Source organism: Zingiber officinale, chromosome 10B (assembly GCF_018446385.1).
Source record: "Zingiber officinale cultivar Zhangliang chromosome 10B, Zo_v1.1, whole genome shotgun sequence".
NCBI lineage: Eukaryota > Viridiplantae > Streptophyta > Magnoliopsida > Zingiberales > Zingiberaceae > Zingiber > Zingiber officinale.
This window is the reverse complement of record NC_056005.1, coordinates 27,268,095-27,291,527: the sequence shown is the minus strand read 5'-3', so window position 1 is coordinate 27,291,527 and position 23,433 is coordinate 27,268,095. Positions and strand designations below refer to the sequence as shown.

At 42.6% G+C, this 23,433-nt stretch overlaps 3 protein-coding genes across 3 annotated transcripts; all 3 read right to left on the bottom strand.

The window, feature by feature from the left end:
* Positions 1–301: 301 nt before the first annotated feature.
* On the bottom strand, positions 302–4,579 carry LOC122028595 (sulfoquinovosidase-like). The gene is made up of 9 exons (XM_042587436.1): positions 4,013–4,579; positions 2,740–3,763; positions 2,533–2,665; positions 2,219–2,434; positions 1,990–2,145; positions 1,648–1,900; positions 1,170–1,567; positions 972–1,088; positions 302–883 (listed from the first exon to the last, which is right to left on the bottom strand). The coding sequence occupies exons 1-9, from the start codon at positions 4,200–4,202 to the stop codon at positions 515–517; spliced, it is 2,856 nt and encodes a 951-aa protein (XP_042443370.1). The 5' UTR covers positions 4,203–4,579; the 3' UTR covers positions 302–514.
* Positions 4,580–11,146: 6,567 nt separating this feature from the next.
* Positions 11,147–21,613, bottom strand: LOC122030538 (NADH dehydrogenase [ubiquinone] 1 alpha subcomplex subunit 6-like). The gene is made up of 2 exons (XM_042589750.1): positions 21,300–21,613; positions 11,147–11,623 (listed from the first exon to the last, which is right to left on the bottom strand). Exons 1-2 carry the CDS (start codon positions 21,513–21,515, stop codon positions 11,438–11,440), a joined length of 402 nt encoding a protein of 133 aa, XP_042445684.1. The 5' UTR covers positions 21,516–21,613; the 3' UTR covers positions 11,147–11,437.
* A 595-nt stretch (positions 21,614–22,208) lies between these two features.
* LOC122029883 (blue copper protein-like) lies at positions 22,209–23,182 on the bottom strand. Its single transcript, XM_042589023.1, has 2 exons — positions 22,883–23,182; positions 22,209–22,793 (listed from the first exon to the last, which is right to left on the bottom strand). The coding sequence occupies exons 1-2, from the start codon at positions 23,106–23,108 to the stop codon at positions 22,336–22,338; spliced, it is 684 nt and encodes a 227-aa protein (XP_042444957.1). The 5' UTR covers positions 23,109–23,182; the 3' UTR covers positions 22,209–22,335.
* Positions 23,183–23,433: the final 251 nt, after the last annotated feature.

Below are 23,433 nucleotides of genomic sequence, written 5' to 3'. Positions count from 1 at the left end.
ATTAAGGTTCACGAGCGACTCGAATAATATAATTTGGGCTCGAGTTCGGCTCGAAAAAAAGTTCGAACATATTTGAGTTCAGCTCGAATTCGATAAATTCAAATACGAATCGAATATTTTTCAAGTCAAGTCGAAAAATTCACGAATCGACTTGATTCATTTGCAACCCTAACCTAAATGACGTCTTGAAAAAATTTATATCTCCTGATGATGTTTAGGGTAAATTGATCCAAGAAATTTATTTTGAGTAACTGTGAAGGACTATAAAAGGGCAAACCTTTTAAATTTTGTGTTTCTTGCCCTCTTAAAGTGAGTTTGGAGAACGTTGGTCGACTCCATGCCTTCCAAGCTTCTCTTCTTCATTTCCTTCATCAAATAATCTCACCTTCTCCATTCATATGAATTAAATCCTACTAATGCTCCTAATCTTCTCTAAATTCTCACACAATCTGTCTTCTGTCCAAAAACTTAAATCTGAAAATGGAACAATCTTCTTCAATGAATTAGCTAGTGCTCATAAAACTTTAAGAGCTCTTAGGTTACTTAGAAATTCTTCCCCAATCTGAGAGCCACGCTTTACAAACACAGCTGGGTAGCCAATGGGAGCATCAACCCGAGCCTCGTACCCTTGCACATGCCCTGGATGATTGAAAGGCCCGGTGAAGATCTTTCCTGTCCAAATGTGCTGCCAGGAACACCCACCTTCTGCTGCTGCTGAAGGGAAGTAAACCTTGACTTCCTTTTTGGCTTTGTCTAGCACAGGTGCTACCATTATCTCTGTCCCAACAAGGAACTGCTCGTAAGTCAAGCTCTGCACATGCTTGTCATCTGGATAATGCAGGAACAAATGTCTAGCAACAGGCATGCCTCTCTCTGCTGCCTCCTGATAAAACCATCAAGAGGATCTCATCAGATATCAATCGAAAGGGCCTTTGCCTGCATGTGTCTACCTGTATAGAAAAAGACTTTACCTTTACTAGTTGAATACGGTAAAACTTCCAAGCTTGGTAGATCTTGGCACAGCGTGCAAACTGAGATAATGTGTTCTTGTTGTTGTAGAACTGACAGTTTGAGGCTGGCTTGTTTCCCTGCACATGCCACAGCATTAGTATTGCTTGGAGAGAAGAATTTAATTGAATTTCTTCATAGCTCAAGCTTTTGGTGCTTACTTCGTGTGTTCTGAATACTACACTGAATGCATTCAGTTCCATCCATCGCATGAGAAGCTCCTCACTTCTCCGATACCTGATAATAGGCATATCTACTGCACAATAGCCTCCTATATCACTATGATTGAAGACAAAACCTGAAATTCCACTGCTGAGCAGGCCTGTTACGCTGCTTTTTATTCCATCATTGGCTTGCCAACTTACCATCTGATCACCTTCCCAAAACAGCATAGCCCACTTGGGATTACCTCTAAAACCTGCACGCATGAAAAAGACCAGGCTTTCTTCTGGATCTCTCCCCTCTATACGACTGTTCGATTTCCATTCATCCGCAAATTCCTTGTTGACTCTAGCCCAAAGTTCAGGATATTTGTTATGAGCTTGAATAGGGTCTTCGTCTACGCGAAGAGTAAGTAAATGATACAATGATCAATATTGCAGTGAAGTTTAAAGTATGATAAAGCAGCATCGAAAGTACCTGCGTATAGGTAAGCATCTAGAGGCAATCCTTCACCAAAATCTGCCATCCAACCCCTTATTCCAGTATCCACCATTTCATGCAGAATCTTCTTGAACCAACTACTCGCTGCTGGGTGGGTGAAGTCCAACATTGCGACATCAAAAGCAGTGTTTGGCACCATGTATGTTCTTCCAGTTTTGTCTTTTATTAAAATGTCTAATCTCTTTGCTTCTTCAAACAGGTCCCTTTTTTTGTTTGGTTTTTCATCAGTCTGCGAGTTACTGTCTCATTTTTCATTTAACTAGCTAGCGAATGAGCATGTTACTCATTTGAGTAGAAGAATTTAAGCAAGTGATCTACCTGAACAAGGCAAGGATTGCAGTATGCCATCACTCTAACATCATGAGCAAGAAGATCATCGATTAGCACTCTCCATCCGACATAATGGCTTTCATCAACTTCCCAATTCCACCAAAGTTGTGATCCAATTACAGTTTCCCTCTTGCCAACCCAATCCTGCAAAGTGATCATTTAACTCTTGATCAGTATCATCGATTAGTATTCCTCTCCCCGTTAACAGTTCAATCACCTGCAACCAAAATGCTGAAACAGGAACATCGTATTCTTGCAATTGATCCCACACCCTGCGGACAGCTTCAGTACCTCCCTGTATCCCAACGACAGCCCCTGAAATAATCCAGTTTGGAAGTACAGGAGGTCTTCCTATGGCCTCTGTGTAAAGCTCAATGAGTTCAACAGGTGAATTCCCATTCAATATTCTCCCCTGAGCAGAATCGCCATGTACCTGTAATACAAATGAGATAAAACATGTTATTGCACATTTAGAAAAGGAGACATGATTAACATAGATAAAAGGTTTTCTGAGTGTTCTAATAAAACTACCTGAATCTGTACCCTGTCAGGCTTTGTTAGATCAAAAACTGAATAATTGTACCCTTCAAGGTAGAGGGATTTCATTCTCGAGGTGATGTAGAATGGAGAAGGGGCGTATGTCGTACTCCAGTCACCTCCAGATCTGCCAGTGTATGTAACAAAAGTTAGAACTTATATATATTGTTTGGCATTACAATTCATTCATATGTCTAGTACCTGTAACTGACCAAATTGGCAGCAAAGGTGATGGGTTGGTCTCCTCTTCCGATGCCTTGCTCTTGCACGAGTATGGGCACCCTCTTTCCTTTGAACTCAACGCGGGAAAACTGCTCCCCAAACCCGTAAAATCTCTCATGTTCATCGCTTGCATGTGTGATAAAAACTTTGTTGAACTCCGTAGTCACCCCCTTCTTTCCCTCTTGTTCATCATGCGATGCGAGTGCAACAAAACTTTTATTACTTGACGTGCAGGCGTGCCACGGGCGCCTCGTTCGAATTAATTTCCACCTGGAGATCTTTGTACTTGCTCTGTACATGATGCCGGGGCAGCATTTCTTATCGTATTCACCAAACTTCAGATGAAATCCAATTTGATTCTTACTCTTCTGCTCAAACAGAAGCCAGTACCTTGCAGTAAGTGAAGATTTCCTGGAACGACCGAATTTGAAGCTTTTCTTCCCCGAGTTCTTCTTAGCAATTGAGTTGGTCTTCTGGCTGAAGACCCTTCCTGTGATCATCAGAATGGGGGATTGGGATTTCTCGAGCAACTCAGGAGTTGGGAACCCAAATAAGGGATCAAAATCGTTAGCCTTCTTTTGAAAATCTGCCTCACAGACGACTCTTATTGCTTCTACTGTTTGGTGCTTGCAGATGAAGTGAGCGTCGCCGTCATGGATAGCAAAGGAACCTCTGCTTTCCTCGGCATGAGTTTGAACTGCTGCGGCCGAAACAAAGGCCTTCCCACGGACTGTAGACCATACGCTTCTGCTCCACTGAGATCGGTGCGAGATGGAAAGATGGCCGCCATTTTTAGTACTCCAGAAAAGCTGGAAATCATCCCCGATACAGAAACTCTGGTCTCGCAAAAGCACGCAAGGATTGAAGGAGAGCCTTCCATGGATGAAAGGCAGGCAGTTAGGGGTGCAAGGGAAGGGGCTGTTGACGTGCTTGTGGTGCTTCTTGGACACCCTTAACTCTGCCATGGCTGAGCAATTGGGAGGTGATGGCACCTCTCCTCTCCCTATTGGTTGGAAAGATTCAGAGATTCAACTACCAATGTAATAGTCTATTAACATCAGCTGGTTCGGAATATACTAGTGGAGGTGGACTAGATGGCAAGTCCACTGCACATGTACGTATTCTTGTATCAAATTCATGGACAATTCTTACACCATGTCCATGGCAAATTCAAAGCTTCTTGTTTACGGTAACCCGTGGGGGAAAAAACCCAAAACATGACTGATCCTGTCTGGAAGTTGAGAAAACGAACCTGCCGGTGTGACGTGTCTGGAAGGTTGACCGCATCCCCATGACCCGGTCGATGATCTGTCCTCTACGTTGACCAGATCGTCAGAAGTCCTCCTCCGGTCAACTGTACCTGTATCCAGCGACCGGGTCGCCCCCGGTCTCTGGTACCTCGGTGCTCGAGGCGAATCCCACAGACATATAAATAACCGCATAATAATATAGCATAATTAACTGAATGCAGAAAAGGTACGAGAACGTACCCTGGCCCAGGGGGGCGCCCTCGGATGGATGGATGAGCTGGTCGAGCTAATGATCAAGTCGTCGTGGTCCCGGATCCGAAAAGCGACATGTAGGCCGAGACATAATGGCTCGTAGGCCGATACGCGGCACGCAGGCCGGATAACACAGATAGCTCGTAATCATAAGAGATACACAGAGTGAAACCCAACGACTCAATGGCCGGAACAACCTCGGCTCGATGGCCGAACCCAACCTCGGCGCGATGGCCGGAATAACCCAAATAGTATCGAGCTGCGGCTATCTGGAAGGTGACGATATCCACTAAAGACAGCGGCAGTAGATGCGAGAAGGGGAGGCTGCGACTGTGGCCGCGGGAAAAGGCAGCGATGGCTGCCGGCGGCGGCTGTGGCCGCGGGGGAAGGCAGCGGTGGCTGCCGGCGACGATGGTCACAAGAGATGATGGCGGAGCCCGCTGGGGGCGGCGACGCAGGCTAGCGGCAGCGGTTGTGCGCGCGGAGGCTGCCGGCGAGGGAGGAGAGGAGGAGAAGAAGGGAGCGCCGGCGGCTTCGTTGGCGCCGGCGAAGAGCTGGAGAAGGAGAAAAAATCTCCTTGATGGCTAGCGGCGGCCCAAAATCACGAAACCCCCCTTTTTCTCTCTGCTGGCGGCGGCCTCTTCTTTCTCTCCCTCCTCTCTACCGCCGCCTCCCCCCCTCCCCTCAAACCCGAGCCTTTTTCTTCCTTTCAAAACCCTAGCTTCCCCCTAAAAGACCTAAATGCCCCTCTACTTTCTCCTATCTCCTTTTCTGCCCCTTACACAACCGGATCACAAGCCTCCCCTTCAAGTCTAGTCGAAGGAGGCGTGAGTCCGACTGACTGGACAGTCTATTGCAAAGAATTGAACCACTCTCGATGTCAAAGCCAAAACGCTGAACCAATAATATAATGTCCCTCGAGCGGTCGCGATAATAATGGTGTCGCAGGAGATGGTTACGATACCGAGCAAACTAAGTCGGAAACTGGACCAATGCCAAGTGCGCAGCCGCGAAAATACCGACCGGACGATCGAAGTGCTGTCGATCGGATGGATAGATGCTGGGAGGACGATGCCGCTCGTGCGACCGTGGTGACGTCGATCGGTCAAATAGATGTTGGGCCGTGAGGACTGCTCGTGCAATCGTGGTGACGTCGATCGGTCAAATAGATGCTGGGCCGCGAGGACTGATCGACCCCGAACGGTCGTAATGCTGCCGATCGGATGTATAGATGCTGGGCGTGCGACCGTGGTGACGTCGATCGGTCAAATAGATGCTGGGCCGCGAGGACTGCTCGTGCGACCGTGGTGACGTCGATCGGTCAAATAGATGCTGGGCCGCGAGGACTGCTCGTGCGACCGTGGTGACGTCGATCGGTCAAATAGATGCTGGGCCGCGAGGACTGATCGACCCCGAACGGTCGTAATGCTGCCGATCGGATGTATAGATGCTGGGCGTGCGACCGTGGTGACGTCGATCGGTCAAATAGATGCTGGGTCGCGAGGACTGCTCGTGCGACCGTGGTGACGTCGATCGGTCAAATAGATGCTGGGCCGCGAGGACTGCTCGTGCGACCGTGGTGACGTCGATCGGTCAAATAGATGCTGGGTCGCGAGGACTGCTCGTGCGATCGTGGTGACGTCGATCGGTCAAATAGATGCTGGGTCGCGACGGCTACTCGACCCAAACGGGGGAGATAGATGTATGATATACTGGTCCGATATACTGGTCCTCCCGGCCGAACGGCTCGGGGGCCTTCGGCTTCGAGCCTGTGGCTCGGATATAAACCTCTCGGCCGACCAGCTAGGGGGCCTTCGGTGATAACTCGACCCCGAACAGGGGAGAGAATATATGATATGCTGGTCCGTGCAGAGGTCTTCAGCCCGGGAGGTTTATAGTCGCCGGCCCGACTGCGTCCCGACTCTTGGTCGGTCGCCCGGGAGGTTTATAGTCGCCGGTCCGACTTTCGATTTTTAACGACGGTGCTCGTCGGCGCGGATATTTATAGCCGGTCGGCGCGGCTCTCGATTTTTAACGACGGTGCTCGTCGGCGCGGATATTTATAGCCCGTCGGCGCTCGACGGTGCTCGTCGTCGCGGATATTTATAGCCGGTCGGCGGCTCTCGATTTTAACGACGGTGCTCGTCGGCGCGGATATTTATAGCCCGTTGGCGCTCTCGATTTTAACGACGGTGCTCGTCGGTGCGGATATTTATAGCCGGTCGGCGCGGCTCGATTTTAACGACGGTGCTCGTCGTCGCGGATATTTATAGCCGGTCGGCGCTCGATTTTAACGACGGTGCTCGTCGGCGCGGATATTTATAGCCGGTCGGCGCGGCTCGATTTTAACGACGGTGCTCGTCGGCGGATATTTATAGCCGGTCGGCGGCTCTCGATTTTAACGACGGTGCTCGTCGGCGCGGATATTTATAGCGGTCGGCGGCTCTCGATTTTAACGAGGGTGCTCGTCGGCGCGGATATTTATAGCCCGTCGGCGCTCTCGATTTTAACGACGGTGCTCGTCGGCGCAGATATTTATAGCCGGTCGGCGCTCTCGATTTTAACGGCGGTGCTCGTCGGCGCGGATATTTATAGCGGTCGGCGCTCTCGATTTTAACGACGGTGCTCGTCGGCGCGATTATTTATAGCCTCGGCGCGGCTCTCGATTTTAACGACGGTGCTCGTCGGCGCGGATATTATAGCGGTCGGCGCGGCTCTCGATTTTTCGTCGGGTCGGATATTTATAGCCGGTCGATTTTAACGACGGTGCTCGTCGGCAGATCGGATCGGCGCGGCTCTCGATTTTAACGACGGTGCTCGTCCCGGCGGTGCTCGCGGATATTTATAGCGGTCGGCGCTCTCGATTTTTAACGGTGCTCGTCGGTCTTCAAGTGAGACTATATACCGGCCGAACGGCTCGGGCCTTCACATCGAGCTCTGGCTCCGAGCCTTCGTCAGCGAGCGCCGGGCTCGGATACCATATACCCTGCCGAACGGCTCGGGCCTTCACATCGGGCGCTGGGCTCGATACCGGCCGAACGGCTCGGGCCTTCACATCGAGCGCTGGGCTCGTATACAGCCGAACGGCTCGGGCCTTCACATCGAGCCTTCGATACCATATACCTGGCCGAACGGCTCGGGCCTTCACATCGGGCGCTGGGCTCGGATACCATATACCCGGCCGAACAGCTCGGGCCTTCACATCGGCGCTGGGCTCGGATAGCGCTGCGCTCGGATACCATATACCCGGCCGAACGGCTCGGGCCTTCACATCGAGCGCTGGGCTCGGATACCATATACCCGGCCGAACGGCTCGGGCCTTCACATCGAGCGCTGGGCTCGGATACCATATACCCGGCCGAACGGCTCGGGCCTTCACATCGAGCGCTTGGCTCGCATACCATATACCCGGCCGAACGGCTCGGGCCTTCACATCGAGCGCTGGGCTCGGATACCATATACCCGGCCGAACGGCTCGGGCCTTCACATCGAGCGCTTGGCTCGCATATAATCCTCCCCGAGGTAGTCTCGGCTATAATGTACCTGGCCGAGCGGCTCAGGCATTCGCTCCTAGGCAATAACCTCCCTCTATCATTCTGAACAGCGCAGGGTTTTGGTTTCCCATCCTGCCATAATAGTATGCAGCCCGGCCGAACGGCTCGGGGTCTTCGTGTTTGAGCCTGTGGCTCGGATATAAACCTCCTCGAGCCCGTGGCTCGGATATAAACCTCCCGGACGCTCGGCTCGGGGGTCTTCGCCTTCGAGCCTGTGGCTCGGATATAAACCTCCCGGACGCTCGGCTCGGGGGTCTTCGCCTTCGAGCCTGTGGCTCGGATATAAACCTCCCGGCCGAACGGCTCGGGGGCCTTCGGCTTCGAGCCCGTGGCTCGGATATAAACCTCCCGGCCGAACGGCACGGGGGCCTTCGTCTTCGAGCCTGTGGCTCCTCCCGGCCGAACGGCTCGGGGGTCTTCGCCTTCGAGCCTGTGGCTCGGATATAAACCTCCCGGCCGAACGGCTCGGGGGCCTTCGGGACTAATACAGATCATATAACTGACAGGATAAATACCAGAAAAACTGACCGTGATCATGAGGATGGCAGAACTATCCGGCGTCATCCATCTTCACGTTCCAGATCAGGCGCGTTCCCACAGACGGCGCCATTTTGATCCTGTCTGGAAGCTGAGAAAACGAACCTGCCGGTATGACGTGTCTGGAAGGTTGACCGCATCCCCATGACCCGGTCGATGATCTGTCCTCTACGTTGACCAGATCGTCAGAAGTCCTCCTCCGGTCAACTGTACCTGTATCCAGCGACCGGGTCGCCCCCGGTCTCTGGTACCTCGGTGCTCGAGGCGAATCCCACAGACATATAAATAACCGCATAATAATATAGCATAATTAACTGAATGCAGAAAAGGTACGAGAACGTACCCTGGCCCAGGGGGGCGCCCTCGGATGGATGGATGAGCTGGTCGAGCTAATGATCAAGTCGTCGTGGTCCCGGATCCGAAAAGCGACATGTAGGCCGAGACATAATGGCTCGTAGACGCATCGGCTACGCCGAGGAGAACCTCGGCTACGCCGATACACTTGGGACAACAACAGGGGAATGGAACGGTACGACACACCGGACGAACAACCTCGGCTACGCCGAGGAGAACCTCGGCGATGGCCGGAATAACCCAAATAGTATCGAGCTGCGGCTATCTGGAAGGTGACGATATCCACTAAAGACAGCGGCAGTAGATGCGAGATGGGGAAGATGCGGCTGTCGGCGGCGACTGTGGCCGCGGGAAAAGGCAGCGTTGGCTGCCGGTGGCGGCTATGGACGCGGGGGAAGGCAGCAGTGGCTGCCGGCGGCGGCTGTGGCCGCGGGGGAAGGTTGCTGTGCGCGCGGAGGCTACCGGCGAGGATCTGCTGTGCGCGTGGTGGCTGCCGGCGAGGAAGGCTGCTGTGCACGCGGAGGCTGCCGGCGAGGAGGGCTGCTGTGCGCGCGGAGGCTGCCGGCGAGGGAGGAGAGGAGGAGAAGAAGGGAGCGCCGGCGGCTTCGTTGGCGCCGGCGAAGAGCTGGAGAAGGAGAAAAAATCTCCTTGATGGCTGGCGGCGGCCCAAAATCACGAAACCCCCCTTTTTCTCTCTGCTGGCGGCGGCCTCTTCTTTCTCTCCCTCCTCTCTACCGCCGCCTCCCCCCTCCTCTCAAACCCGAGCCTTTTTTTTCCTTTCAAAACCCTAGCTTCCCCCTAAAAGACCTAAATGCCCCTCTACTTTCTCCTATCTCCTTTTCTGCCCCTTACACAACCGGATCAATGACAAATTGTAAGGTTGTTGAGATGTTAAGCACCGGCTACTTTTCAGATTGTTAGATCTGTTTAATTTCACACTTGGTTTCTGTGGTTTGCATCACTCAAGTTTAACGTAAAGGATTGGGAAGATAGAGAAATCTGGCATTTGAAGCATTAGAATTTTGATCCGGGAATGTACATAGATGCGTTCCCGGCGTCGTGCGTAGCTGCGTCCAGATCCGTGGGTCACGAAGTCACGCCATGTTTTTGGATTAATTATTTAAAGGGTTTTTGTAATGTACGTAGACACTTCCAAGGGAAGGGTTCTGTAGCCTGCTTCTTCCCATCATTACGGCTCCATACACTATCCATCTTGTATAATCAACAAGTTATAAATAAAAAATAATTAATTACTACAAATATATTTGGAAATTAATTTCTCATTGGTATTCAATATCTATAATTTAGATATAAATTTTGATCTATGAGGCTATACTCATATTTAGTATTTCTAAACTTTATTATTTTAGAATAATTTAAATAGTTTTGATATATATATATATTCAGTTGATCAAAACTTGAAGCATTCTCCAACCCAATTGCGCGCCTTCACAAAACACACATTTTTGCTTGGTGGCCCGTGGCCGTACCAACTTAAGCTACAACACAAGCGATGAAATGAGAACTATACTTTTCTTTTTGGGCTCCTGGAGATTCTGAGAAATGTATTCTCGAGCAAAATCAATGAACAAACAATTCATCGTTTAGCTAAAGAAGTTACAACGTATAATCTGACTTGAGGAAGTTAACGTACTCTTAGCATTAATAATTTCTGTACCATTGAGTATAAATGATAAACATATAACTGATAATATCACTATTCAAACAATATTTGGTAGAAGATGCCACATGCATCCCAGATCTTTAATCTTCTAAGCAAGCATACTGTATCATGGATCGTTCAAGAATGCAAACACATGTTGAGAGGCAAATTACAAGGAAATTCCTTGAAACTTAGCGATATTGAGATTTACGTAATAACTGATGCAACAGTTAATATGTGTTTCCCTTCTTTGCCTTCTCCTGGTGTGCAAAGTTCCATAACTCATTCCACTTAGACAAGGATGCAGAGGGCATACATGAGCTGTAGGCATGAGTGTGCTTTAATGGAGATGATCTGATGGTGCTAAAGTATAAGAAACGCAATCGAACAGTGAGATCAATTACTTTTCTAGATGAGGATTTAACATTCACAAATGAGTATCATCAATCTTTGTTAAATTCATCAAGAATTTATTGTGTGGTTGCAGAGTAGAGAGTGCAAGCATTTGTGCGTTGTAACTAGAAACTCTTCAACTAAAAAAAACTACTAATAGAAAAGAGGCATACATTAATAATGTTTTAAAATAAGAAAATACATAACAGGAGCATCGTTTACAAAAATCAAAGAACATGACTACATTTAGAATTTTGGCATTAAATAAAACCACCTGCACCATATCGCATCCAAATAACACATCATATGATGTCAAAGAGGTATCAAACCTGGGATTATATGTGGGCATGGTGGCAATTATAGTCGTTCGTTGGAAAGTAATGTATGGAATGTTGAATTGCAGAACCAACTAAATGGCATTTTCCATTTGCAAAGACACAGTCACTTGATGAGTAAAACAGTTGATCCATGGGGATTTACTTGGCAAACAAAATTCAATACTCAACACGTTAATGCAATTATCATGATTTTTTTATTCATAAAATAGAAACTTGAGAGATGCGAAGATTTAAATGTGCTGAATTCGAAATTGTTTCCTTGCTTAATCCAGGAAGCTTACGAGGTTTATCACCAAGAAAATTATGGGGAAATTGATTCTTCAGTCTTCAAATGCTTCAGAAATAGTTCGTGGTGTAGAACTGCTTCAAAAAATCAGATATGCCTTTGTCTTTCTCCTCTGTTTCTTGTATGAGCCCTCCACGTCCAACAACATATTGCCCGATCAGATGGTGCCGCTGCTTGTAATGGGAAACTACGTTGCTAAGTTCTTCTGTTGCCTTGAGAAGAAGCAAATCAATAACCTGTGTAGAAGATAAACCATTTAGTCAGAATACAGAGAAATAAAAGAACACAAATAACACAGCAGTGTTCTACGTATGTGGGTGTTTTTTTCCATTGGCTAGCGTTGCATTTGTTCTTACAGTGGCAATATTTGCCATGTAGTTTGCTTGAGGAGTTTCTTTTTTTAAAAAAAAAACTACGCCATTAGGGAACACAAATTTTCATTAATAGACAAAAAGACTATGAGTAGGGATGCAAACGAATTGAGCCAGTTCACGAGTTTTTCGAACCAACTCGAAAAAAACTACGCCATTAGGGAATACATATTCGATTTGTATTTGAAATTATCGAATTCGAGCCGAACATGAACATGATTTTTTCGACCCAAATTCGAACCCATAATATTTCGTTCAATTGTTCACAAGCCACTCGTGAGCCGAACTCGAATCGAATTCTAATTATTTTTATACAATTTTAACTTAAGTATATTCAAATTAAGGTTCAAATAATCCAAATCGAATTTGAATTTAAGTCATTTCGAATTATAGTACGAATATGCTCGAATCAAGATTCGAACAATTCGAATTAAACTTGAGCTCGAGCCAAAATTATTTGTATTTTCGAGCTTTGAATCAAGCTTCGAATATCATATATATTTTTCAAGCTCGAACTCAAATATCAATATTTCCATATTTGATTCGTTTGCACCCCCACAGGATCAGCTAAAAAAAATGAAAAGGTAACAACTAACAATACATTTTACTTCCATAAGACACTCTATGCACCTGAATTCACCTTAAGTGCCCCAGAAAAAAAAAACTGGAAATCTGGACCTTTGAAGAAACATAATCACCAATCAATAATTTATAATCCAATTAGATTGTTCGATACAAGGGTGACAACAACTAACTTGGCATCCTAATTGACGGAGTTAAAGATGGAGATCAAGTTAAGGCCATGGAAGAAAAAGAGCATCCCACTCTAGATGTTGTTGACGATCCATTATGCATCAATGGAGGCCCAATTACAAGGGCTAAGGCTTAAAAGATGAAGGAAGCACTTAATGTGCTAATTGAAGATGTCAAGGCCAAAGCTACAATTGAAGAAGGTTTGACCAATAGCAAGTCATGTGACTTAATCAACCTAATTCAAACCTTAGATGAGCTTAATTAGTCACTTAAACTTCATGTCTATGTAATAGGGATATGTTTGGTATGTAGACTCAATTTCTACCTTTATTTGGGTTGTAATGGTGTCATAAGCTCAAAATAGCTAAATAGTCTACATAGGCCTTTACTAAATGGGCTTCCTTTTGGCCTTTTAGGTTACCCTATAGCTATAAATAAAGAGGTGGCGGTCACACATGTATCTTTTGGCTTGTTTCAATCTAAAGCATGATGCGGCTCTAACTTGTTGGTTCTTCATTAAACTAGAACTTATGAAGGCATCCCCTTATGACATCCAAAGACTTATCAACCTCCATCCCAAAGTTGTGGCGTATTCCATCTTCTATACCAAAGTTCATGTTTTCCTAAGCATTAGGTCAAGATTCTTCGCATCCATCTTATCAATTTAAAATTTTATTTTCCTTCTTTCTTTCTTCAATTTGTTGTAGGTTCTTAAGATATCTTCTCCTTGGGTTCACATCAATTGGTATTAGAGCTTTGGTCTTTCCAAATCAATTTGATTATCTTTAGGGCTGTAAACAAACCGAGCCGAGCCGAGCTTTGGGGTGTTCAAGCTTGTTTGATAAGGTAACCAAGCCAAGCCGAGCCGAGCTTAAAATAAACCAAGCTTTTGAAATGAGTGTTCAAGCTTGGCTTGGTTTATTTTTTATGAGCTTGAGCTTGTTTGAAGCTTGACTTGAGCTTGGTTCGTTTAGATGTTATCAAGCTCTCAATTCAAGCTTGATTTGAGCTTGGTTCGAGCTTGGTTCGTTTAAATGTTATCAAGCTCTCAATTCAAACTTGCTCTTAATTCAAGCTTGTTTGATTGTTTGAAACTTTTAGTTATTTGATTGATTATTGAGCTTGATAATTTAAATTTATTTATTTATTTTATTATTTATTTAGCATATTGAAAAGAGTTTTATTAATGAATATGGTTCATGAACATTGTTCATGAACGTCGTTCACGAACATTGTTCACAAACGTTGTTTACGAACGTTAATGAGTTGAACATATATGTGTTCAAGATTGTTTATTTAGCTTAACGAGTTGTTCAAGATTGTTTGTTTAATTAATTTTATGTATATTGAACGAACATAAACAAGCTCTTACCAAACTGAACACCAAGCTTGTTCACGAACGTTTGGTTCATGAACGCTTGGTAAGTCTTGTTGACAAGCTTGTTCCAAACCAAACTTATCTTTATCTTTTTGTGATTGAATCTCTATCTATTTTGTTCATTTTTTTTATGCTTAGCAAGTCTTGTTTGCTTTGTTGAAAAAAAAAATCTGAAATTTTACAAAAATAAATCGAAAAAAATGGGGAAAAAAAAAGTAAAAGAAATGAAGCAACAAAGGGGGTTGTAGAAATAGACTATGTTATTTCTATACTTACATTTTCTTTACTACCCTTTATCTTTCGATTTAACATTTTCTATAAAGTTTTGCCTAAATTTAATTCTGATAAATTTCCTTTTTGCTCTTATTTCAAGTATCTTTATCTTTCAATTTCGCATTCTCATAAATTTTACCTAGATTTAATTATGTCACCAACCTAGATTAAGTTCCTACAAATTTCATTTCGACTCTCATTTCAAGTATCTTTATCTTTCAATTCCGCATTCTCATAAGTTTTGCCTAGATTCAAATCTGGCACGCCTAGATTCAATTTTGACAAAATTCACTATCAATTCTGTAATTTGCATTCTTCTTCAATTCCTATCTTTTATCCTAATACCCTTGGGAATTTTCAATTAGTCAACGAACGCTTACAAGGAATTGCCTCAATTCTAAGTTCTTTAAAGAGCTAATCTTAGTGAGTTAAGTGATTCAGTGACAACAGATTGTTTTAATGGCAACAAGTGGCGAACATAGAGAATCACTTAATCAACGTGCCTTGTGATAACACTTGGAATGTATAGAAATCAGATTTATTCAAATCCTCAATAGATTAGAGAGATAAGATGATGTAATTACTAGATTGCAAAATAGCCAAGTTGGTAGAGTTCCTACACAAAAGTGCTAGGCAATATAACCGTGATGACAATGTTGATAATGAAGGCGTTTCTGAGGACATTGATAATAGAGCTTCAAGTGGAAGATCTGGTCATGCTAGAATTGTTGGTACAAGAGGAAGGATGAATGATTATATTGATAGAAACTTGAAAAATATCAAGATAAAGATTCCTTCATTTCTGGCAAAAGTGATCTAGACATATATTTGGAGTGGAGAAAGAAATTGGAATTAATATTTGTTTGTCAAAATTACTCTGACGAGAAGGTAAAACTTGCTACGATTGAGTTTATTAATTGTGTTATTGTTTGGTGGGATCAAATTATTCTATGCAGGAGAAGAAACCAAGAGACTTATTGACACTCAAGAGGAAATGATATCTATTATGAGCAAGAGGTCCATTCCATCACATTACTATCGAGATTTGTACCAATGACTACAAAGTCTAACTCAAGAGCCCAATACTATGGAGGAATACCACAAAGAGATGGAGATTGTCATGATTCGAACCAACGTGGAGGAGGATGCACGATTTTTACAAGGTTTGAATACAGAAATTGCAAATGTAGCGGGGTTGCAACATTATGTGGAGCTTGAAGATATGGTGCGTATGTCTATGAAAGTTGAAAGGCAACTAAAAAGGAAGTGTTCAATCAAGCATGAGCAAAGTTCTAATTCATTCACTTGGAAATCTAGCTAAAACAAAAGAGATGATAAAGTTGCATCAAAGAGTAAGACAGAGTTTTCTAAGAATAAAGATGCAAGTTCTACTTTGGTCAAACGTAAAGAGGTAAACCATGGCAATTTGATAGGAAGGTCATGCATGATGGGTTAAAAATAAGTATTGATAAACTTGTAACTCTTGTACCATTAACTCCTAAGCAAGTATATGGAGATCAATTGAGAATTAGAAATGAGAGTGCAAAAAGAAATGATTGTGAGAGAAAAGAGGATGAGAAAAGGAAAGAGAATGGAAAAGAAAAGGAGTGTGAGAAAAGACAAAGTGAGGATGAGAGGAGTGGAAAAAAGAATGAAAAAGAAAAAGAAGTTTAAGAGCAAGAGAGAAAAAAAGGAAGGCTTTTATACAAAAGAAAGAGAGATTAAGATAGTTTTTTTATTCTCAACGGCTTTTTTTCCTTTAATAATTTTACCGATGATTGTACTTATGTACAAAGAGCCTTATTTCAACACTAACAATTTTAACCCTACTTTGTCTAGTATTGTTAGATCTTTTTTGCACGAATTGAATGATGTATTAGGTTCCTGATGAACTGCCACCACTTAGAGGAATAAAGCACCAGATTGATTTCATCCTAGGAGCAACAATTCCTAATCGGCTGACCTATAGGAGCAATCCCACGGAGATAAAGGAGCTTCAAAAGCAAGTTAAAGAGTTGATGAGAAAAGGATATCTTTGAGAAAGTTTAAGTCCTTATGTAATTCCTTTTTTGCTTGTACCTAAGAGGGATGGAACTTGGAAAATGTGCGTTGATTGTAGAGTTATCAACAAAATTACGGTAAAGTATCATCATCCTATTCCTATATTAGATGATATGCTAGATGAACTACATGGTTCTTGCATTTTCTCTAAAATTGGTTTGAAGTCTGGTTATCATCAAATTCGCATGTGTGAGAGAGATGAATGGAAAACTGCTTTTAAGACTAAATATGGTTTGCATTCTTATATTAGGAACTTTGTTATAGTATATTTTGATGACATCTTGATTTACAGCAAAAATTTTGATGAGCATCTCAATCATTTACAAAAAATTCTACTTGTTTCATGAAATGAAAAGTTGTATACTAACCTTCAAAAATATTCTTTTTGCACTAGTCAGATTGAGTTTCTTGGTTATATTGTTAGTGCTAAGGGAATAGTAGTTGATGAAGAGAAGGTTAAGGTATTCGTGAATGGCCAACACCAAAAATGATATCTAAGGTTCGTAGCTTTCACAGGTTGGCAAGTTTCTATAGAAGGTTTGCTAAGAATTTTAATACTTTAGCAACACCCTTGACTGAAGTTGTTAAAATGAATGTTGGCTTTCGTTGGGATAGTGAACAAGATTTAGCTTTCAACTTACTTAAGGAGAAGCTAAATTCTGCACCATTACTTACATTGCCTAACTTTGCTAAAACTTTTGAAATTGAGTGTGATTCATCAGGAATAGGTATTGGAGTTGTGCTAATACAAGAAGGTCGACCCCTTACTTATTTTAGTGAGAAACTCAACAGAGTAGCGTTGAACTATCCAACTTATGACAAGGAAATGTATGCATTGGTAAAGGCTTTAGAAACTTGACAACATTACTTGTAGCCCAAAGAGTTTGTCATTCACACTGATCATGGATCGTTGAAGTATTTAAAGAGACAAAGTAAGTTGAATAGACGTTATGCAAAATGGGTGGAGTTTATTGAATCATTTCCTTATATGATCAAGTATAAACGAGTTATGGAAAATAGTATTGCACTCTTGAAGGTATACCTTGATCTCTACTTTGAACACTCGATTGTTAGGATTTGAATACATTAAAGATCGATATTCTAATGATCTTGACTTTGGAAATGTGTTTGAGAAATGTGTTTGAAATTTGTGAACATGTTGCATTTGGGAAGTTTTATACGCATGAGGGATTTCTTTTTAGGGTGAATAGGTTGTGTCAAATTGTTCATTAAGAGAACTATTAGTCCAAGAGGCACATGATGGGAGACCAATGGGACATTTTGGAGTAAGATAAACTCTAGAAGTTTTGGTTGACCATTTCTTTTGGCCTCACATGAAACGAAATGCAGAAGTTTTGTGAGAAACGTATCACATGTAGGCAAGCAAAATCCAAATCTTTACCTCATGGATTATATACACCTTTACCAATTCTTAGTGGACCTTACGTTGATATTTCCATTGACTTTGTTGTAGGATTACCAAGGTCAAAATGACGTAGTGGACAATTTTTTAAAATGACTCATTTTATTCCTGGTTAGAAAATATATGATACTAATCATATTGTTGATCTATTCTTTAGGGAGACCGTGCGACTTTCAGGAGTGCCGAGAAGCATAGTTTCAGATCGTGATGCAAAATTCCTAAACTACTTTTGGAAGACATTGTGGGAAAAGTTCGGCACAAAGTTTTTGTTTTCTACAACATGTCGTCCACAAACTCATAGACAAACTGAGGTAGTAAATCGAACTTTGTCTACTTTATTGTGAACCATCATTCAAAAGAATTTAAAAGATTAGGAAGATTGTTTATCACATGTTGAATTTACTTATAATAGATGTGTGCATTCTACTACTAATTTTTCACCTTTTGAAGTGGTATATGAGTTCAACCCTTTAACTCCTTTCGATTTGTCAACTTTGCCTATCTTTGAGCATGCTAGTTTAGATGGGGCAAGAAAAGCTAAGTTTGTGAGGCAAATACATGAGAAATTTTGGTTGCAAATTGAAAAGAGGACCGAACAATATGCTACGTAAGTCAACAATGGATGAAAGAGAGAGTGATCTTTGAACCCGGAGATTGGGTTTGGGTTCATATGAGAAAGGATAGATTCCCTGCTAAACGTCGTACTAAGTTGCATCCACGAGGAGATGGGCATTTCAAGTCATTGCTCGAATCAATGATAATGCATACAAGCTTGACTTAGTGAGTATAATGTGAGTGCTACATTTAATGTTTTTTTATCTTTCTCCCTTTCATGTAGGTGATCAAGATTCGAGGACGAATCCTTTGGAGGAGAGGGGGAATGATGGAGTTAAAGATGGAAATCAAGTTAAAGCCATGAAAGAAAAGGAGCATCCCACATTAGATATTATTGACGATCTATTATGCATCAATGGAGGCCCAATTACAGGGGCTAAGGATAAAAAGATGAAGGAAGCACTTAATGTGCTAATTGAAGATGTGAAGGTTAAAACTACAATTGAAGAAAGTTTGACCAAGAGCAAGTCATGTGACTTAGTAAACCTAATTCAAGTCTTAGATGAGCTTAATTAGTCACTTAAGTCTCATATCTATATGGTAGGGATATGTTTGGTATGTAGGCTCAATTCAGGCTCAATTTCTACCTTTATTTGGATTGTAATAATTCCATAAGCTCAAATTGACTAAATAGTCTATAGGCCTTTACTAAATGGACTTCCTTTTGGCCTTTTAGGATTTTTAGGTCACCTTATAACTATAAATAAAGGGGATAGCGGCCACACATGTATCTTTTGGCTTGTTTCAATCTAAAGAATGGTGAGGCTCTCACTTGTTGGTTCTTCATTGAACTAGAACTTATCAAGGCATCTCCTTGTGGCATTCAAAGACTTATCAACCTTCATCCCAAGGTTGTGGCATCCTCCATCTTGATAAGCGCCAAGAACTTATCAACCATTTCTTCCATCTTCTTCCTAACTTATCAACCTCCATCCCAACCTTACATTTCTTTCTTTTCATCCATCTTATCAATTTAGACTTTCCTTCTTTCTTTCTTCAATTTGTGGTGGGTTCTTGAGATATCTTCTCCTTTGGTTCACATCACTAATCTAACATGAAGCGTGTTTAAACAAATTTAGTCAAAGTTGAAATTGTTGTAGACTTTGGCGTGAATTTTTCAAGCTAAACTGTAAACTCTCTTGTCCAATACCTCACAATTTAGTTGATGTAAATGGCAAATCAACCAGCTAGCAATCAAAAAAGCCCATGCCTGTTTTCCCTTTTTATTTACTCTTTCTCAATCTCCCTCAATGGACATCAATCACTTGTCTCCACAGCATCTGCAACTTCCCCACCTCTCCAGCATTGCACTCAATTCGACATTGCTCCGAATTCCACAACTTTAGATGGAAGCTCCCTCCCACTACACAATCCATGCTCTTACAAGTCATTATCATCTCTCTAAGCATGCTATGGAACTAACTCTATTCTCTATGACTTTTCCTCCAGCCTCTTGTGGTCATCTTCAAAGAAGAAACGTCAAATCTAAAATGCAGAAAACCAACCTCTATCATGCTTCCGTACCAAATCCTCATTTCCACAGTTCGTTTTCTAGAGCTTCACATCCTGCTCTCCCTTGGTCTTCAGTGGTGGAGCTAGAATTTATTCTCAAGCAGGACACAAAAAACGCTAAAAAATTTCAACACATAATTCAAAACTCAACACTGCATATACAGTCCTAGAGTTAAACTATAAGTAAAAATACCAAAAAGGTAACTTAGAATTTGTAGATATACAATATACAACAACCAACTTTGAATCTTTGTATTTTAAAAAGTGTTATAATTTTTTTCATTGTTAATGTTGTTAATGGCATATCTTCTGCACAGTGGTCAAAATTACAATCCAAGTCCTTGAACATGCCAAATGATGTGGGTTGACTCACACTGGCTGATGACTAAGAATTGGACCAAGTTTACGATGGATAAAAATCTGGGAGATAATCTTGGTGGTTAAGCTTGAGGACATGAGTTCTCAAGAGTTGCCTCTTAAGAGTTCCCATGCTAAGTGCATGAAACTTAAACCTTGAAGCCTTTGCCTACATGTCATTACACAATACGATACAAAGACCTCAAATCATTTAAAATCTTAGACTTCAATTGCTTGAATCTTAGATGATACTCAGTCTATGATACAAGACTGAAGCATGGAAAGTCCCTAGACAAACTTTCAAAAGACTAATTCTAATATTGTGTTGTCATTATCAGACATTAGAAGCCACTTAGCATCGTGATGTTCAAATCACACAGTAACCATAGGGAAAGAAGTTGAAGTTGAACCAAAATTCTATAAACTTTGGCATTGGACAAGATGTTGACCATTTAGTCAAATGCCAATGAAGGTGATACTAATACAACCTTGATGGTCAAATATCATCTGCCTCAATATTATGGTTTAAAAAATTCCTTGAACGTGAATCAATTGAGAATTATGCATAGTAAATTAGATAGATCCAACTATAAGTTGGGAAAATAATTGCATTATCCAGTGAATATTGTAAATATAATAACCAAAGCACAGACATGAGGTATCCCATGTTCTTACTCATCCATCTTGTGTGGTTTATAGCAAGTTATTGCAAGAAAATTTATTACCAAACTAGTTCACATTAATCTAATTTATCGAGATGTGCTACCTCACAAATGAATCTTTTGGCCTATATAGTGGTTGTTGAGTTTTTTACACCTCACATTTCAGTGCCAAAACTTCCATTTGCAACATTGTGATCTCTTTTAATTACATTTTATTTATCTAATGTTCCATACATGACTAGTTGATCATAAATATACCATCAGAAAACCTCAAAATGACTAGTTAAAACCTCAAAATTGTACTTTTAGATTTTATAATACGTCACCAGATCAATATGTGTTTGTCCACTAAAAAATAAGCAATTCCAATGACCCAAAAAAAAAAAGATATTGTTATGTTCAAAGCTTGTGCAAGTGAGAGAATAACCAAATGGGGGGAAAGACGGCCAAAATACATATTGATATCAAACAATCGAACAAAAAAAGGAAAAGATAGACGAGGAGTACCTTGTGGTTTGTGATGTGAGCGTTCTTGCGTATCTCCGCGGAGATGGTGGAACGAATCTGGGAGGTGGTTACGAGGTCGTCAAGATTGTAGATCTCCATGATGGTGGGGAGGGATCGGCAGGCAGTCTTGAAGAAGTTGATCGTACGCTTGCGCGCTTCCTCCATGCTGGCCGAGTTGGGAGGAACCTTAACCATCTTCAACGCCGCATGCGCCATGACCCTCCTGCACTCTCTTCTCCAGCACACGAACCCTCTAGCAACAAGCGCAGCCCCCTCTTCACCTTGTCGGTCGATAGATTTCACCCCTTCTGTACCTGTAGCTCTCTCCTAGGGAATCTAAAGCCCTATGGCCCATCTAACAATATGTTGAAGCCCAATTCCCAAAAATGGGCTAAAAGCCCACATAATTTTTAGGTATATGATTAAAATTAAATTAAATTAATCAAATTAAATTTTTTAAAACTAAGTTAACTAATTTTTAAAATAAAAATCAAATAAATTGAATAAAAATTGAATTAATTAAAATAATCAAATCATAAAGATTTAGCTAAATTATAGTCAATTTAACTAAATAAAAAAAACACTCCAATACAGTAACTTTTACAAGAGACTGTTTACAATCTTTTGATCATAAAATAATAATTTTATCATTAGTCACAAAGCAATACTTTATTCAATTTAACTGAATAAATTTTGAAAAATTAAAATCGAATCAAATAAATTGATTTTTTTTTTAAATTGAAGTAACTAAACTGAATAATAGAGTTCCGGATTTTGTTTTTAAAAAAAAACTAATGATATTCTTAATCCTTCAGTAAAATCGATCTCCATTAACCAAACACCTAAATATGACATCCCAAATTTAATCAGATTGAATTGTTCCCCTGCCATGAATATAACTTAGTATTGTAGCTTCTTAAAAAAAAAAAAACTAACAAAATTTTATTAACATAAGGAACTGCACTTTGCCCAATTCTAGCCACTGATTACAATCAAATGAACAACAATAACAACACGAAGAATTAATCGTCTTCCTTCAGCCAATCACCACCGCCACGAAGCTCAAGCCTAAGTAAATCCACATCCTTGCCACGGTCTCCTCTGCCCCAGACTCGGCCACAGCAGTGCCCGCCTGCGCCGGGTTGTCAAAGCTGGAAGGCACCGACGGGACGGCGCCGGCGCCAGCGCTCGTCTGCGGCTTGCCCGGAGCAGGGGCTTCCGCCGGATGCTTGAGGCTCTCGGGCAGTCCCCGGCCGTGGGTGACGTTGATCTTGAAGTGCTGCCCGTGGCGGCACTGCCGGCCGTCGTAGTTGCCTGAGAAGAAATAGTTCACGCCCTCCTTCACCAGCGGCACCGCGATGCTCACCTTCGCCGTCGGCTGCCGGGACGACCACTCCGCCGTGTCGTCGGCCTCGGCGTCGTTGTAGTCGCAGCGCTTGTAGGTGGTCACGTTGTAAGTCTGCACGACCGAGTGATTCTTGTCCGTGTTGAAAACTGCAAGCACATTTTCCTAAAAATCCGACCACCACGATGCGCACATTTTCCATGATTGGACGAAAAGGGAAGAAGTTCCATCGACTTACTGAGGAAATCTCCGAGGCTGAAGTTCTTCCCTGCGACCCACTTCTGGTAGTTCACATCAGGCTCCTCCAGCCTGTCGTACCAGCCCAACGAGTCTCCCACCGTGTAGTTAACATACGCGTCGTTTCTTTCAGAAATAGCAAGGAAGACGAAGAGGAAAAGCGCCGGATAACAAACGGCATGATTGCTAAACGGAACAACTCTGCTCGATCTGCTGCTCCCTGCCATCTCTTTTCCTGAGAAGCGAGAGAAGGCATCGGGGACTGATCGTACTAGTTAAGGAACATAATCTCTGGTCGCCTTCCAAAGAGGGGCACACCTTGATCTAAACTACTCTTGTGCCACTCAAATGATATACGATTTACCCATTTGATTGTAGTAATTGACGGCTCACTACTTCTGACAAATACTAAGAAGATGTCAACTCGATGATGTAGTCCTTAAATATTTAACCACTTTCCTTATTTACGAAGGTCAACTCTGAAAGAGTGGCACAGGTGTAAATAAGGGATGACCTGTGCCTCTCTTTGTGAGAGATACTGTCGGTGGGCTT